General features: G+C 43.5%; 1 protein-coding gene across 7 annotated transcripts in view; it reads right to left on the minus strand.

Annotated features, from left to right (window-relative positions):
- RBPJ (recombination signal binding protein for immunoglobulin kappa J region) overlaps positions 1–18,076 on the minus strand; it is a 100,889-nt gene that overhangs the window by 28,557 nt on the left and 54,256 nt on the right. For 5 of the 7 annotated variants that reach the window (XM_059673940.1, XM_059673912.1, XM_059673930.1 and 2 more), the window contains 2 exons: positions 10,653–10,691; positions 555–650 (listed from right to left, as the gene is read on the minus strand). In XM_059673940.1, coding sequence (XP_059529923.1) covers positions 555–650; positions 10,653–10,691 — 135 coding nt within the window. Of the gene's footprint in view, positions 1–554; positions 651–7,983; positions 8,155–10,652; positions 10,692–18,076 lie in introns of all 7 variants that reach the window. The other 2 variants (XM_059673948.1, XM_059673958.1) reach the window with 1 other exon arrangement.

The following is an 18,076-nucleotide window of genomic DNA, read 5'->3' on the forward strand; positions in this document are numbered from 1 at the left end:
CGACCAGTAGGTTAGTTTACTGCTGGGGCCCTGGAGCCCTCCTGTGGTCCCTCCCCAGCTGGCCAATCTACCGCAGGCCTGCCTTGGCCAGCCAGCACCGATTGGCCCCAATCAGGACTGGGAGAGATTGGCCGAACACGCCCTGGACGAATCTGTGCACCGGGCCAGTTTCAGCCCGATCCCCGCAGGGCAGGCCGAGGGACCCCACTGGTGCACAAATCCATGCACCAGGCCTCTAGTTTATTTATAAAACTACATTTACCACCAAAAGGAAAGCTACTCTTTTGAACAAGCTAATATATCCCAGAAATAGAACATCATGAAGCCCCAAAGAAAAATTATAGATTACAGTTTGTAATTATCAGGAATTCAACCAGATGATCTCGACTAAATCTGCCATAACTCACTTTGTTTCTCCTTCAATAGAGACAAATCCCTACTTTTCATTTTGTACTTGCAAATAACCCGAGAAACAATTTTTGCATATTAACACATCATTTGCAAATTCATGTGACAGCTACAATGAACTACCCACCAGAAAATAATAATCTTACCTTTTTTCATTTCCATATGACTTCTGTGCAACTTTTGCGTGAAGAATAAGTACTGTTTGATCCCCTCGCTCTTTTAAATAATTCCGCATTGCTTCCCTAAAATAAAACACAAATATTACTATTACAGGGGTGAGGTTTAAAATATTACTAAGCTCTGTAATGAGAAAAATGCTGGTGAGTATATTTTAAACAAGCAAATCTAAAAGCAAAAACATTAAGACAAAACAAACTCATGAACTAAATTTAAAGCCCATTATACAATGGGGCAATAAATACTGCTCATCTTCAACTTTATACTTTTTTCTTTAAAAGAAGAAACTGTCTTTCATTCTTGGAATTTATGATGTAACTGAGCTAAACCACAATTACAATTCCAGAATCACTATGTACATTGCTAAATTTGGCTTTAAATTGTTCATAAACTTCATGACATGCAATATTTTGTATTTAATTATCTACTTATTAGAATGAGTGTTTCTCAGTGAATACAAGGCCATAACAAATCATTAGGTCATCCAAAGTTGTTATTATGTTCTTAAAATAACAAGCCTTACATAAGGACTAAAAAAGGGATATCTCAAAAAAAAAAAAAAAAAGGGATATCTCATGTACATATAAACACACAGTTACTAAATAAATTTTGGGGGGAAAAGTTAATTCTTTCAAGTACAAAGCACCCCAACTACCTATTTATTATGTATAAATTATATAAAAAGTTCCATGTGTTAAATATATTTATTTATTCAATTATTTTGCTAAGCAGTATAAAGAACATTAGATCAAATTTATAACTATGAATCAGCAGAATCCCAATTCTGGACATTTGCACACAGTGCAAAAGTAAAGTAAAGTTGTTTCAAAGACAATAATCAGGAAACAGTTTTAATAAGTTAAATGCTGTTTTACTTATCTATACTAATAAAAGGGTACTATGCTAATTAGACTGGGTGGGCCGGACATCTTCTGGACATCCGACTTCCTTCAGGACAAAGCCAGGGTGGCGGGGGCCGAGGCAGAGGTGGTTAGGGGCAATCAGGCCAGCAGGGTAGCAAGCAGTTAGGGGTGATCAGGCCGGCGGGGGAAAAAGCAGTTAGGGGTGAGATCAAGCCAGCAAGGGGGAGCAAGCAGGTAGGTGCAAGATCAGGCCAGCACAAGGGAGCAAGCAGTTGGGGGTGAGATCAGGCCGGCGTAGGGGAGCAAGCAGTTAAAGGATGAACAGGCCAGCAGGGGAGGGCACTTAGGGGGCAATCAGGCCAGCTGGGGAAGGCAGTTAGGGGGCAATCAGGCCGGCAGGGGAGGGCAGTTGGGGCGTTGAGGCTGGCAGGGGAGCGGTTAGGGGGTGATGAGACCGACAGGCAGAGGCAGTTAGGGGTGATGAGGCCGGCAGGCAGAGGCAGTTAGGGGCAATCAGGCAGGCAGGCAGGAGAGGGGTTAGGAGCCAGCAGTCCCGGATTCTGAGAGGGATGTCCGACTGCCGGTTTAGGCCCGATCCTGCAGTTGGACTGCTGGGGTCCAACCCCAGCAGGTCCAGGGGTCCCCAAAGGTGTGGACGGAGTCGGCGAAGAAGGAATGACACGGAGACAGCGTTTAGTAGATCAGCAGCCTAGCCAGGATCTCTAGCCAAGTTCTGGTCTGGATCTCCAGAGAAGTTCTGCTTTGGATCTCCAGCCAGGTTCTGTGTCCATGTTCTCTTGCTAGGTTCTCCAGGTTCTCCAGCCAGGTTCTGTAGCCATGTTTCCTCGCTAGGTTCTCCAGCCAGGTTCTGTCCAGGTTCTCCAGCCAGGTTCAGTCACCAGGTTCTAGTCAGGTTCTCTTGACAATTTCTGTAGTCAGGTTCAGGCCAGGATCTTTTGCCATGTTCTCTCACTAGGTTCTGTCTCTAGGTTCTGTTGCCTGTTTCTGTCCAGGATCTTTTGCCATGTTCTCTCCAGCGAAGTTCTTCTGTCTCTAGGTTCTGTGTAGGTTCTAAGTTCTGTCTTCTTGGTTCTGTCTTCTAAGTTCTGTGTTCTAAGTTCTGTCTCTCTCTGTCTTGTTACATCTGTATTTATACCAGTTGATTCAATCCTATCAATCTCTATTACAAAGGTTAGGGCGTTTCTTATCTCCATTCCAGGGAGTAAAGATTATGTAGCTTAAGCATGATTGTTCGTAGTTAAAGTGATTAATTACCCGCCTGGCACTTAGTTGAGGGGTTTTATTCCCTCCCTAACTTCAGGGGAAAATCCCTACCTGGGGATTCAACCTTTCTCGGAGAGGTGACCTTGGTTAAAACACAGCGCCAAGAAGGTGAGCAAACATATTAAGAACCGTATGCCATATATGCCAGGTCCCTTGAAACAGCAAGGATGGACTGGCTCCCAGCATCGGACATCCTGAGGGATCCCAGATTGGAGTGGGTGCAGGCTGGGCTGAGGGACATGCCCCCCATGCACGAATTTCATGCACCATGAAATTCTATCTAATAGCATCTATCTAATAGAAATTCTATCTTCTAGTATCCTATCTAATAAAGTGGTAATATGCAAATTGACCATCACACCGTCACAAAGATGGCAGCACCCACAGCCACAAGATGGCAGCACCGAGTCCCCTCAGCCCTGCTGGAGTCCTCCAGTCCTTTCAGCCCTGCAGGGTGTGGGGAGGAGTAGGCATGGCTGGACCCGCCCTCAGCCCCCCAGCCACCCAGGGCCAGCCCGAGGTGCAGGCAAACCTCAGATGTCAGCTGCCCAGCCACCTAGGGCCGGCCCAAGGCACAGGCAAGCCTCAGATGTTGGCTGCTCAGCCGCCTAAGGCAGGCCCAAGGCGCAGGCAAGCCTTGAATGGCAGCTGCTCAGCCGCCCAGGGCCACCCAAGGCTCAGGTAACCAGGGCCGGCCAAGGCTTGTGCTGCTGGCACTGGCAGCAGCAGAGGTGTGATGGGGCGTCGACTTCCCCTGATGGCCGGTCGCCTCCCACCCCTGAGGGCTCCCAGACTATGAGCAGGCCAGGCTGAGGGACCCCCCCCACCCCCCGTTCCAGTGCATGAATTTTCATGCACCAGGCCTCTAGTTATAAATAAAAGACAAATGTATTAGGATAGCTACACAATAGTAGTACAAATGTGGGGAATTCTAGACTTGTAGCACTTAGAGAAACTATGTGGCCTGGGGCAAATCATTTAACCTCATCCAGACTCAGTTTCCTATCTGATAATAACAGATGATATTGCTAATCTAACACAAAGTGGTTGAGGGGTTTAAAGGAGATAATCTAGAAGACAGTATTTATGTTTACTAACTGAAAACCTGTTAGCTGCAAGACCGGGCAGGTAACAATGGTCCAATATATTGAGAATTAATCCCTATCCCTTAAAAGGGGCTTTAAAGTTCAGTGAAGACAACAGCTCAGAAAACAAATTGTAATGAAATACATGATCCAAAGAGGTATGATCAGTAGGGGAATGTCTATGTAAAGGAGGGGAGGGGTGATAAAGGACTACATGCTAGGAAAACTTCTTAGAAGAGGTCATCTCTGAAGTAACAGGAGTAGACAGAACAAGTAAGGCACCCCAGGGTCTGGGAGTAGTATGGAAAAGGTCACGACCAACCCTGCACATTTGAGTACAGTGAGATAGTCAAGCTGAGGAACAAGGCAGCCAAGACAACAAAACAGCAGCAACATTCCTTGAGTATTTACTAAGTGTCAGGTGCTTAGCTTAACACTTAAATGCATCATTTCATGTAATCCTCAAGATCCAAAAGGGTATGTGTGTCTTGCCCAATGTCTTGCAATTAACAAGTGAGAGTCAGAAATTAGAATCTCAAATTCTCTTGTTAAGATACTAACGTAAGCCATGGCCATGAATAAAGCTGACAAGTTGGGAGTCAAATTGTGAAAGGCCTGCCAAATCCCATGAAATCTGACATTTGTAACTTAAATATTCAGTATGAAAGTTTAAGCTAATTCAAATATCACTCTCATAGATGAGAATCAAAATGGTAGCAGTTAATAAATTTTTTAAAACACCTAGAGAAATACTTAAAATATTAAAAAAATACACACAAAAAATCTCGTTGAAAATTGAGAAAAGATCATTTACTTTTTTATCTTTACCCCATTGTAGAAAACACCATGTGTGGAACTTGGATTTTTCAATCTACACAAAAGGCAATTAAATGATCTTGAGGATTTTTAAACAATTAATTTTCCTTCTTAGTTAATTCTAGTGGTGGAATAGAGAAAAGATTAGAGAACAGAGAGACAAGACACACTTGAAAAAAGGCTCATATACTAAGAAAGAAGCAAGAGGAGGTAGTAGAGAAGATAGAAAAGACTTAACAACTCTTTGTATCTTTTGTTTGGGGAGAAGTGGATATATATTAAGAAGCTGACATGTCAACACTGAAGCGCCCCAGACCTCCATGCTGGAAGTATTCAATAGGTTGTTGGAAATACCTGTACTTCCAGAGAGGGGTCTGGGCTGCAAAAGTGGGTTTTACTGGTATATCATTGGCAAATGAAGCCACAGAAGTGAATGAAATCTCCCAGAATGAAAAAAAGAGGAGGGAAGAACTGACTATGGAAGATAAAACGACTGAATGTCAGTATTAAAGGATCGGCTAATGTTGGAATCCATAAATGATGGTGCAAATTTCACAAACCCTCCCAAGGGTGGAAACAGAGAAAGCATATTCTCGAACAGTGACAGATGAGTCAAGAACAACAAAATGAATAAAATAAATGGAGAACAACTGGTAAGGGGCAGAACTGAAACTGTTTACTAGATGCTATAGAAGCATACAATCTCGAAAGAAAGAGGAGAACAATCAAAAGGTGAGATGCTGCCGAGGTCAAAGTCACTTATAGCAAGAAGTCTAACAAATGCCAGCTAACAGAAAGCCTTACATGTTATTTATAAAATCAGAGAGGCCACCGTGATGTCTATTTGTAAATACCCTCTAAGAAAGAAGCTGACTATGGAAGGTAAAACGACTGAATGTCAGTATCAAAGGATCAGCCAATGTTGGAATCCATAAATGATAGTGCAAATTCACACGAACACTCCCAAGGGTGGGAACAGAGAGAGCATATTCTCGAACCTGTTGGGTACTGAACAAGAAGAGGTGCAGCCCGGGAAGGATAACGATGGTAAGAGATTTGAGTGTTGCTAAGTCAGGTGGCTAACTCTAGTTCAGTGTGGAATAAGAACAAACAATAAAAGCCAGAAGGCACAGATGTCCAGTTCCTAACATGAAACTTGAAAAGTGATATATGTGAAAAGATCTCACTTATGTCATAATATATTGTCCCTTCTACATATTGTTGGTTTCACTTTAAAAATTCGTTAAGACTTTTTGCTTTTATGTTCATAAGGAATACTGGTCTATAGTTTTATTTTCTTGTAATGTCTTTGCTTTTTAGTAACATGGCAATACCGTCCTTGCAGAATGAATTGGAAAGTATGTTCTGCTCTCCAATTTTCTGGAATGGTATGTATAGAACTGGCATAATTAATTTCTTAAATGTCTGGTAGAATTTAATAGTGAGATTACCTGAGCCTGTAGTTTTCTTTGTGGGAAGATATATAACTACAAATTCAATTTTTTTAACTATAATGCTATTCAGGCTATAAGTTTCTTTTTGAGAAAGTTTTAGTAGTTTGCTGGTTTCAAGGAATTTGTGCTTCTTCAAAAGCTAAAGTTACTGGCAGAAAGTTATTCATATTTGCTTGTTATTCTTTAAATATCTGTAGAATTTGCAATGATGTCATCTTTCTCATTTCTGACAGTAGTAATTTGTAAATAATCAGATCTCTATCTGGTATGATTGTCCTGCTTAGAGTTCTTTAACGTTTCTTGCAGCTCATGCCTGTTTGTGATGAACTATTTTTCAGTTTTTATGTCTAAAAGTCTTAATTTTGCCTGTGCTGGGTATAGAATCCTAGGTTGCTATGTTTCCCCCCTTGGGAAAACTGTCTTGCTCCACTGTCTTCTTTCTATCTAGCAAGGTTTCAGATGAAAAATCCCATAATCTTTATCTTTGTTCCTCTGTACGTAATTTATCTTTTATCTCTATTGCTTTTAATATTTTCTCTTTATCACCATCTTTAAGCAATTTGATTATGATGTCCTTCAGCACTTTGTACTTGGGGCTGAGTTTCTTGAAACTATAGTTTATCAAATTTAGAAAAATTTCAGACATTATTTTTTCACATATTCTTTTAGCCATACCCTTCCCCCCTTCAATGACTCTAATTACATGTATTTTATCTACTTGAACATAAACCACAGCTCACTAAGGATCTTTTTTGTTCAGACTTTTTTTCATTTTGGATAGTTTCTATTGCTGTTATCAGGTTCACCAATCTCTTCATCAGCAGTGCAAATCTGCAAATTAATCCCAGGAATTTTATCTTTTCATCTTTAGTACTGCAGTTTTCATCTCTAAAAATTTGATTTGGATCTTCCATGTCCTCTATTTAACTCATTCAATCTCTCCTCTAGCTCAGGGATGCGCAGTTAAAGCCTGTGGGTCAAATTCGACCCACTGCCTGTTTTAGAAATAAAAAATTGTACCCCAATATACAGACATATCCACTAGTGTACACATTATCCATGTCTCCTTTTATGCTACAACAGAGTTGAATAGTTACAACAGAGGCTGTATGGGCCACATAAAACTAAACTATCGACCATCTGACCCTTTCAAGAAAAACTGTAAATTCCTGATCTATATTAGAAGACAAATATAACTGTTTTATTGCCTCTAATTCTATTATCTGTGTCATTTCTGGGTTGGTTTTGACTGGTTTTTCTCCTCATTATGGTCATATTTTGCTTGCTCTTTGTATGACTGATACGTTTTGACTCAATCAATTTTACCTTTTTGAGTGCTGGGTATTTGTCTATTCCTGTAAATATTCTTGAGCTTTGTTCTGATGCACAGTTAAGTTACTTGGAAAGAGTGTGATTCTTTCAATCTTGTTTTTAAGTTGTTAGGTAAAACCAGAGCAACATGTAGTCTAGGCCTAATTTTGCAGCACTATGGAAGCAAACCCTCCCGAGTACTCTAGTTGAAGCATGTGAATTTTAAGATTTTTCCACACTGGTTTCTGGGAACAGGTCCTATCTGTAGTAGTGATTGAGCTTTAGGAATTCTTCCTTCTAATTCTTTAGGTTGGTTTCCCCCCAACCTTGGGTAGTCTCCTCACACACACGTGCTGATCTATACTCAACTGAAGATAGAGGGAACCCTCTGCAGATCTCTGGAACTCTGCACAGCACTTTCCTCTCCAGTTCTCTGCCCTGGAAACTCTAGCCATCATGGCCTCCTTAGAGTCCCAGCTCCATCTCAACTCAAGGTGCTTACTAGGCTCCATCTGGATGCCCCCTCCCTAATCATGTCATGGAAACTCTCCCCAGGCACTAAGCTGGAGCAATTGTAGAGCTCACCTCATTTGCCTCCTGTCTCTCAGGGATCACCTGTCCTTTCTTGCCTGTTGTCCAATATCTTGAAAACCGCTGTTTCATAAATTTTGTCCGGGTTTTTAGTTGTTTCAGGCTGGAGAGTAATTCCAGTCCCTGTTACTCCATCTTGGCCAGAATTAGAAGTCCTAAAAGCTACTAAAATTTTCCAAACAGGGAAAATTGCTTAAAGGGTAAATGGAAAATCATGATAAAGTAGATGGGACCTAACTATATTATTTTATGTATTTAAGGAAAGAAATTTTTCCTCATGTTTATCATCATAGTATTGATTACTATTTTTACAGGGTATCCAATTAAGTAACTAATTTATCCATCAAAATATATTTTATTGTTAGGAGTCACCCCAACCTACTGCTGCTGGTAATGAAATAAAAATATTTATCAATCAATTTTTAAATTATCTATACATGTGAATTCAACAATTCCACTGAGTATTTCTTCAAAATATGTAACAATAAGTAACTGAAAATATATTTACATGAACCTGTGAGACAAGTTCTATTTTCCTATCCCACTTCATGTGGAATATTTATGTAATGCCTTTTTAAAAGTTTTTTAATGTTGATTAATGTAATTTCAGAATTATAGAAAAGTTGTAAAAGTAGTACAAAGAATTCCTAGTCCCTTTTCCCCCAAACATTTTACCATGTTTGTATACGATGTTTTAAAACCATTCAAGAGCACACTGTAGACATGTCATCCCTTTACCCAAAATACTTTAGTGTTTATTTCTTAAAACAAAGGCACTCTCTTATACAATCACAATGCAATACCATGGATACAATATTTGTATCTATAGATTTTATTCACATGCCGCCACTGTCCCACTAATGTCCTTTACTAGGGGAGAGGGGAGACAGTGTTGAGAAACTACTGCCCTCAGGCCAAATCAGGATGGCCTCCAGTTTCTCAAAATTAAGTTGAGCTGGAACAGACATGCCATTCATTTACATATTTTCTGTGGCTTATTTGGGGATATAAGAAGAGAGTTGAGAAGTCACAACAGACTAGGTGTGGCTCAAAAAGCCTAAAATGTTTGTTATCTGGCCCGTTAACAGAAAATGTTTGCCAACTCTCTAGCATTAGATCAAAATAAAAATTTTTTCCTGACCGAAGATTTAGTTAAATTTAGTTTTCATGTCTTGTTGGTCTTCTTTAATGAGGTATTCCTCAGTCTTTGTTTGTTATGCTCTTGAAAAATTAGAAGAGTAAATGCCATTTATTTTATAGAATGCCCCTTATTTGCATGTCTGATGTTTTCTTATGCTTACATTTAGACATTTACACATTTTTGCAATAACAGCACAAAGGTAATATTATGTCCTTCTCAGGATGCACATAACATTTATTTGTCCTATTGTTGGTATTTAGATGACTTCATTAAGGTGGTGTCTGCCAGGTTTCTTCGTTGACATTATTATTTTTCGCTTTATAAATAATACATACTTGTGAGGACACACTTAGAGACTATGTAAATACTTTGTTTCTCATCAGATTTTAAACCAATAGTTTAAGCATTCATTGATGATTTATGCCTGAAACAATTACTGTAGTGGTTGCCAAAGTGTGATTTCCTAGTTCTGGCATTCCTTCTACTTTTATTAGGTAAAATTCTTCTGTAAGGAAAAGCTATCTCCTCTGCTTCATTTACTGAATCATTTTTTAACTCAGTGTAGGCTTCTTAACTATCATTTTATTATATGGATTGTAATCCATTCCTATAATTTATCTTGATGATCAAAGTGCCCATGATTTGGCTAAAAGGAAGCCTCTTCAAGTTGGCTCCCTTGGAATCATTCTGGCATGTCTCCATCATTCTTTGAGTGCAACAGCTTTTAAGTAATAGCAATAATGTGGAAATTATCCAAATGGCCATTAATGTAAAAATAAAACAAAAGCAGTGTGAAGACAATGTAGAGAATGAAGTAGAAGATATATATATATATACAGAACAATAGTCAAGTATAATGTCAGACTTTAAAAAGAAGAAGAAGAAATACAGGCATATGTTTATATGTGCTTATAATTTTCTTGAAAGATACTAACAATGCAGGGTTAGCATTAACTCTAGGACTAAAACTGTGGAAAGTGAATGTCTTACTTTTTATTTACAACCATCGACTGTTGGAAATTTTAAAAATCATTTTCAAGATTAATACTTTTAAATTTAACATTTGCAATTAAAATCTTATAAAATTAATTTATATCATTGGAACACAGTATATTTACAGACTCATTAAAATGGGTAAAATCTTGTGTTTTCTGTAAAATTCTTTTCTAAAAGGATGTATTAAGTATCTTTCAAGTCCCATGTATAATCAACATATTGTGACTGGTTAAATGCAGCCAGATATAGAAAACTATTTTTTATACTGTAGCCCTTTTGATATTAACTATGACACCCAAGATTATATTCAAAGGCTTACTTTCCCCTTTGAAATGTATCCTCTTATCCTGATATTTTTATGGGGGGAAAGGGGATGTGGGATAGAGAGGATGGGACTAAGCTTATAATCTAGATACCAATATATCAATAACTTCTTTTCAAGATCACCTAATATAGTTTTGAAAATGACAGGATCTAACACTTGTATGAAATGTTTTATTGAAAGGCTGACCAATATAATGCTTACCTAGTGAGTCGTTTAGGTGGAGGCCGCTCACCAAATTTTCTGGGGGGAAAAAAGAAGAAAAAAATTAAATAGGCTATATGACATAGCATTTTAGAAAACATGAAATCTCCTTTATAACATATACTTCAACCGTACTGACCACTGAAGAGACAAATCCTCTGGTAAACATTAATACCCAAAAATAGCAAAATACAAAAATGATTCCTAAACAAAAACAGCACACTTGAAGTAGGCCTCTGAGCATGTAGCAGACTGATTAGATGAAGATTTCCGGTACCTTTCAGAGATACTTTGCAAACAAAAACCACTAACCAAAGTCCCTGTCTCACACCATCTACAGCACCCAGAAAAATCCTCACCGCCCAAGAGGTAGTGTAGAGGTCACAAGTGTTTATCACGAGCTGGGACTGAGCTATACACTTTTTTTTTAATTAAATCTTTATTATTCAGATCATTACAGTTGTTCCTCTTTTTTCCCCCCATAGCTCCCCTCCACCTGGTTCCCACCCCACCCTCTGCCCTTACCCCCCCCCCCCACTGTCCTAATCCATAGGTGCACGATTTTTGTCCAGTCTCTTCCCCCCCGGCAGAAGAATAGTCAGTCCACTCCCTTTCTATGCCCCTGATTCTATTATAATCACCAGTTCATTCTGTTCATCAGATTATTCACTTGATTTTTAGATTCACTTGTTGATAGATGTGTATTTGTTGTTCATGATTTGTATCTTTACCTTTTTCTTCTTTTTCCTCTTCTTAAAGGTACCTTTCAGCATTTCATTAAATACTGGTTTGGTGGTGATGAACTCCTTTCGCTTTTCCCTATCTCTGAAGCTCTTTATTTGACTTTCAATTCTGAATGACAGCTTTGCTGGATAAAGTAATCTTAATTGTAGGTTCTTGGTATTCATCACTTTGAATATTTCTTGCCACTCCCTTCTGGCCTGCAAAGTTTCTGTTGAGAAGTCACCTGACCGTCGTATGGGTACTCCCTTGTAGGTAACTGACTGTTTTTCTCTTGCTTCTTTTAAGATTCTGTCTTTTGCTCTTGGCATTTTAATTATGATGTGTCTTGGTGTGGTCCTCTTTGGATTCCTTTTGTTTGGGGTTCTCTGCGCTTCCTGGACTTGTAAGTCTATTTCTTTCACCAGGTAGGGGAAATTTTCTGTCATTATTTCTTCAAATAGGATTTCAATATCTTGCTCTCTCTCTTCTTCTGGCACCCCCATAATTCGGATGTTGGTACGCTTGAAGTTGTCCCAGAGGCTCCTTACACTATCTTCATATTTTTGGATTCTTTTTTTTTTAAAATATATTTTATTGATTTTTTTACAGAGAGGAAGGGAGAGAGATAGAGAGTTAGAAACATCGATGAGAGAGAAACATCGATCAGCTGCCTCCTGCACATCTCCTACTGGGGATGTGCCTGCAACCCAGGTACATGCCCTTGACTGGAATCGAACCTGGGACCTTTCAGTCCGCAGGCCGACGCTCTATCCACTGAGCCAAACTGGTTTCAGCGGATTCTTTTTTCTTTTTGCTTTTCCGGTTGGGTGTTTTTGCTTCTTCGTATTTCAGATCTTTGACTTGATTCTTGTGATCCTCTAGTCTGCTGTTGGAAGTCTGTATAATATTCTTTATTTCAGTCAGTGTATGCTTAATTTCTAGTTGGTCCTTTTTCACAACCTCAAGGGTCTCACTAGACTTACTGAGGATCTCATTAAATTTATCGGCGGTCTAACTAGATTTCTTGAGTGTCTCACTAAGTTTATCGGCGGTTTCTAGAAAATTCTTGAAAAACCATATAACCGTGGTTTTGAACTCTATATCCAGTATTTGCTTTCCTCCATTTCTGTCATTTGTGACCTGTTTCTTTGTCTCTGCATTTTTTATGCTTCCCTGTGTTGATAGAGTGGCTTTCTGTGCTAGGTGTCCTATAGGGCCCAGTGGCTCAGCCTCCCCAATTACCTGAGGTGGACACTCTTGGTGCACCCCCTTGTGGGCTTTGTGCACAGTCTTGTTGTAGTTAAGTCTTGACTGTTGTAGGTATCACTGGGAGGAATTGACCTCCAGGCCAATTGGCTGTGAGAATCAGCTGTGTCTACGGTGGGAGAACTTCTGTGCTGGAGACACCCTTCTAGGGCAAGCCTTGCTTCAGTGGGGCTTTGGTGCTCACTGAGTCTGCCCCCTGAGTGTGCCTTATGGATCTGAGGAGTTGTAATCTGGATGGTCCCACTCTGACCACTGAGTACACTGGCTCTTGGATCTCTAAGGAGCTGCTAATTTAGCCTTTGCCTAAGGCTACCCAGCAGGAGCTCAGCTGTGAAGGAATACAAGTTGCTGTGGGGCTTTGGGCCAGCTGCAGTTTGTTAGGTAATTTTCAGATTGCAAAGGGCCAGGCCTTTCATATGCAAAAGCGGCGCACAGCTTGGGTGGGGCGGGGTCTCAGGGGATCAACAGGGTGGAGCAAGCAGCTATGGCTGCTCCTCAGTCCTGCCCTAAGAGGTTCACTTCTCAGTGTCCCGCGCTGCAAGCACCTCTGAGAGAAAGCCACCCTCGAGGTCCGACTGATGCCAGACAGTCTAGCCCAGCTGTGGGCAAACTATGGCCCGCGGGCCAGATCCGGCCCATTTGAAATGAATAAAACTAAAAAAAAAAAAAAGACCGTACCCTTTTATGTAATGATGTTTACTTTGAATTTATATTAGTTCACACAAACACTCCATCCATGCTTTTGTTCCGGCCCTCCGGTCCAGTTTAAGAACCCATTGTGGCCCTCGAGTCAAAAAGTTTGCCCACCCCTGGTCTAGCCTCTCCCCATATGAGTCTGGGTCTCCAGAGACTTGCCCAGAACTGGAGTTCAGAGCAGTAGGGAGCTTGAGGCTCCCTCCCGATTGAAAAAGACAACCGTGTCCTCAGCTACCAGCCCTTTCCATGTGCGCCTCTGTACCTCTGCACTTTACTTCCACACCGCACCTCCTCTGAGTCTCGGTATGCTTTTCTCTTTCCTTCTAGTTGTAGAATTTCCACTCAGCCAGCCTTCCTGTGGTTCTGGATGACGTCTGTTTTATCTTTTAGTTGTATTTTTGAAGTGGTTGTGCGAGGCAGCAATTTCCGGTGTTTACCTATGCCACCATCTTGGTTTCTTGAACTATACATTTTTAATACACTCTCCTCTTTAGTGATTATAAAATAATTCTGTAAACCTACATGCTGACTACATAACTAGCATATGGTATACTCCCCTTCATAAAGAAACTAGAGGCCCGGTGCATGAAATTCGTGCACAGGTGGGCTGGGCTAACCTCTCGCAATCTGGGACCCATTGGGGGAATGTCAGGCCTAAACCGGCAGTCGGACATCCCTCTCGCAATCTGGGATGCTGCATGCACCAGTGACCATACTTTTCATATAGGTGAAAGGCATCTTGCTGTTGTTATGGGCAGCTACATTTTTTTGCCCTGATTATAAAAAGTAGTACATAATATGATCCTTCTGAGGCAGTAGTACCATTTTCCACATCTTATTGGGGGGGGGGGGGGTCACAAAAGCAGAGAGAATTGGCGCTGTCACACAGTTGTAAGTGTCAGAATCAGGGCGGACCACAAAATTGCAAGCCAGAGTAGATGCATGTAATTGCTGCATCATCCTGTTTTTTTCTTCAGTGTTGGAGTAGCTTTGCCAGGTTTTAATTTTTAAATCTAAGATACTGTTCCCAATATATAGGGTAGGGTCCCTAGGCCTGGCTGGTGATCAGGGCCATCTGTGGGGTGACCGGTGGGCAGGGCGATCGGGGTCCCCACTGGCACCCACCTTGGCTGGTGACCTGGTGCCACCCGCTGGCTGGCCCTGCCCCCCGATTGCCGCCGCTTGTCACCTCCCTCTCAGGGGACAGACGCTCAACCCAGGATTGGGGGCAGCTCCTGCATTGAGTGTCTGCCCCTGGTGGTTAGCGCATGTCATAGTGACCAGTCATTCTGCCATTCAGTCAATTTGCATATTAGGGTTTTATTATATAGGATAGGCCAGTGGTCGGCAAACTCATTAGTCAACAGAGCCAAATATCAACAGTACAACAACTGAAATTTCTTTTGAGAGCCAAATTTTTTAAACTTAGCTATATAGGTGGGTACATTGTTATTAACTTAATTAGGGTACTCCTAAGGCTTAGGAAGAGCCACACTCAAGGGGCCAAAAAGCCGCATGTGGCTCGTGAGCCTCAGTTTGCCAACCACAGGGATAGGCTAAATGGACTAACAGAAGCCTTTCAACTAGTTGGCAGAGGGCATTACTCAAGGGCAACCTGTATTACAATTTTTTAGTTGTAACTGCTTATGCCAAAATAACTAAAGGAATTAACTATCCTATCTAATGAAAGAGAAACATGGTAATTGGCGTACGAGCGCTACCCTTCCCATTGGCTAATCAGGGTGATATGCAAATTAACTGCCATAGTTACAAAAACAGAAGCTAAACAAAACCCCAGAAACCAGCTTTCAGCTAGCCGGGATTTCAGACCTGGAGTTGATACAGAGTTTCGATTGTAGAACCTAAACAAACCAGATACCTGCTTTCAGGAGCGGAGGCCTAAGAGCTGGAGCCTCAGAGCTAAAGCTTGCTCAGAATAAAAAAAAAAAAGAAAAAAAGGAGCAGTTGGGAGCTTCAGTCCCAGCCTGAAAACAGCCCTCAGCCCCTAACCCAGACTGGCCAGGCACCCCAGTGGGGACCCCCACCCTGAAGGGTGTGTGACCAGCTGCAAACAGCCATCACCCCCTCATCCAGGCTGGCCAGGCACCCCAGTGGGACCCCCACCCTGATCCGGGACACCCTTCAGGGCAATCCAGCCAGCCCCCACCCATGCACCAGGCCTCTATTCTATATAGTAAAAGGGTAATATGCCTCCCAGCACCGGGATCAGAGGAGCCACGAGGTCTCCCGGCACTGGGAACAGCATGACGGGGGGCAGCACCCAAACCCCTTGATCGCCCTGCGGCTCTGTGTGTGACAGGGGGCGGGGCCACAACCTCCCTATCGGCCCTGCTGTTCCTGACAGGGGAAGGTGCCCCAACCCCCTGATCGGCCCTGCTCTGTGCCTGATGGGGGGAGCTCCCCAACCTCCTGATTGCCCTGCGGCTGTGTGACAGGGTGCGGCGCCCCAACCCCCCCACCCCACGGGCCCTGCTCTGTGTGTGACGGGGTAGAGCCATAACCTCCCCATCGGCCCTGCCCTGAGTGTGAGAGTGGCGGCGCCCCAACCCCCTGATCGGCCCTGCTCTGTGGGTAATAGAGGGCGGCGCCCCAACCCCCTGATGGGCCCTGCTCTGTGCGTGACAGGAGGGAGCTCCCCAATCCCCTGATCGGCCCTGCTCTGTGCATGACAGGGGGGAGCTCCCCAACCCTCTGATTGACCCTGCTCTGTGCGTGACAGAGGGGAGCTCCCCAACCCCCTGATCGGCCCTGCTCTGTGAGTGACAGGGGGCAGCGCCCCAACCCCCCGATTGGCCCTGCTCTGTGTGTGACACGGGGTGGTGCCGCAACCTCCCCATCGACCCTGCCTTGAGTGTGACAGGGGGCGGTGCCCCAACCCCCCAATCGGCCCTACCCTGAGCATGACTGAGGGTAGCATCGCAACCTCCCAATCCGCCCTGCTCTGTGCATGACAGGGGGCGGCGCCCCAATTCCCCAATCAGCCCTGCTCTGAGCCCAACCAGGGGCTGCATCTAGGGATTGGGCCTGCCCTCTGCCACCCGGGAGCAGGCCTAAGCCAGCAGGTCGTTATCTCCTGAGGGGTCCCAGACTGCGAGAGGGCACAGGCCCGGCTGAGGGACCCCTCCCTCCCCCCAGAATGCACAAATTTTTGTGCACCGGGCCTCTAGTCTATACATATAAAACCCTAATATGCAAATAGACTGAAGAGCGAAACAACTGAACAACCAGTCGCTATGATGTGTGCTGACCACCAGGGGTGCACACGGAACATGGCAGGCGTCGGCGGCAGAGTGGGAAACATGGCAGGCATTGGCTGTGGCAGGATGGTGGAGCAGATTGGGGCGCTAGTCGCTGTCATCAGGGTAAGCCTCTGGTGATTACTGGAAATTCTTTGCTCCTGCGCACTGCAGTCCCGCCGGGAGCTTGCACCTGCTGCTGGCACTGGCCCCTTTACACCCACTGCTGCCGCTAGAGCTGCCGCTTGCACCCACTGCTGCCGCTAGAGCTGCCGCTTGCACCCACTGCTGGCACCCAGAGTTGGCCCCGATTGCTTGGCACCGTCAGCAGGTGTGAGCGGCGGCTGCTGGCCCCGATCGCCCCTCAGGGCTTCTCCACTTCTCCCTGCTCCTGAGGGGCGATCACGGCTGACAGCCACCTCTCGCGCCCGCTGCCAGCCCCGCTTGCATCCACTGCCGGCACTAGAGCCATTGCTCGCACCCAGTGATAGCGCTGGCCCCTCTTGCACCCACAGCCAGCGCCGAGCCACCGCTCGTACCCGATGCTGGCTCCCAGCGCCAGTCCCGATCACTCAGCGCCATCAGCAGCTGCAGGCCCCAATCGCCCTTAAAGGCTTCTCCACCTCCCCCTGCTCCTGAGGGGCGACTGGGGCAGCAGCCACCATTGGTACCTGCTGACAGTGCCAGCCCCGCTCACACCCACTGCTCGCGCCAGCCCCAATCACTCTGTGCTGTCAGCGGGTGCGAGAGGGGCCGGCACCATCAGCGTGTGGGAGCAGTGATGGCGGGAGCAGGGCTGCTAGCAGACAGGGGATGGGGCCATGACAGGAGGGGCTGGGTGGGGGCGCAGAGGGTGGGCTGAGACCCGCTCCTCTCCCCACTGCAGCCTCACGGCCCACAGTTCCTTTCAAGGTGCATGAATTCGTGCACTGGGCCCCTAGTGATGTTAATAAAGACAAGTAAGTTCAAGAAGAATCTAACTCCTACATGGTAACCTACTATTTCCTCTGAATAGGAAATAAGGTCTTCCTGAACAGATAGATGAAGGCATAGCACTTGAAGGAAAACAACCAATAAAATTTTATTTTATTTTATTCTTTTAAGCAAGATTGCAGTTATAAACAGCTTAAATAGCTTGTTCACAATCACAGTTACAGGCTGTGGAGCCTAATTTGACTTAAGATTTCTCTATATTTGTGATGTTCCACAGTTATTAATTTTGATGATAAAAGTTTTAGAAACCCATGCAGCTCATTTTGTTGGGTAATTTAATGCTATATGATATTGTTTATGACCTCATAATTTATAAACAATGGGTGTCTGTGACTATGAATAGTTTGGTATTTTCACTAACCCTCAAATATTTAAAAGTGACTTTAATTGAAGTAGCACCAAAAAATGAGCAAATAACCCACATTTCTGTAAGAAGAATTACTTATTATTCTCTTTGATTTTATCCAATTGGATATAAGATTTTTAAAA

The sequence above is a fragment of the Myotis daubentonii genome, chromosome 1, assembly GCF_963259705.1.
Source record: "Myotis daubentonii chromosome 1, mMyoDau2.1, whole genome shotgun sequence".
Taxonomy (NCBI): Eukaryota; Metazoa; Chordata; class Mammalia; order Chiroptera; family Vespertilionidae; genus Myotis; species Myotis daubentonii.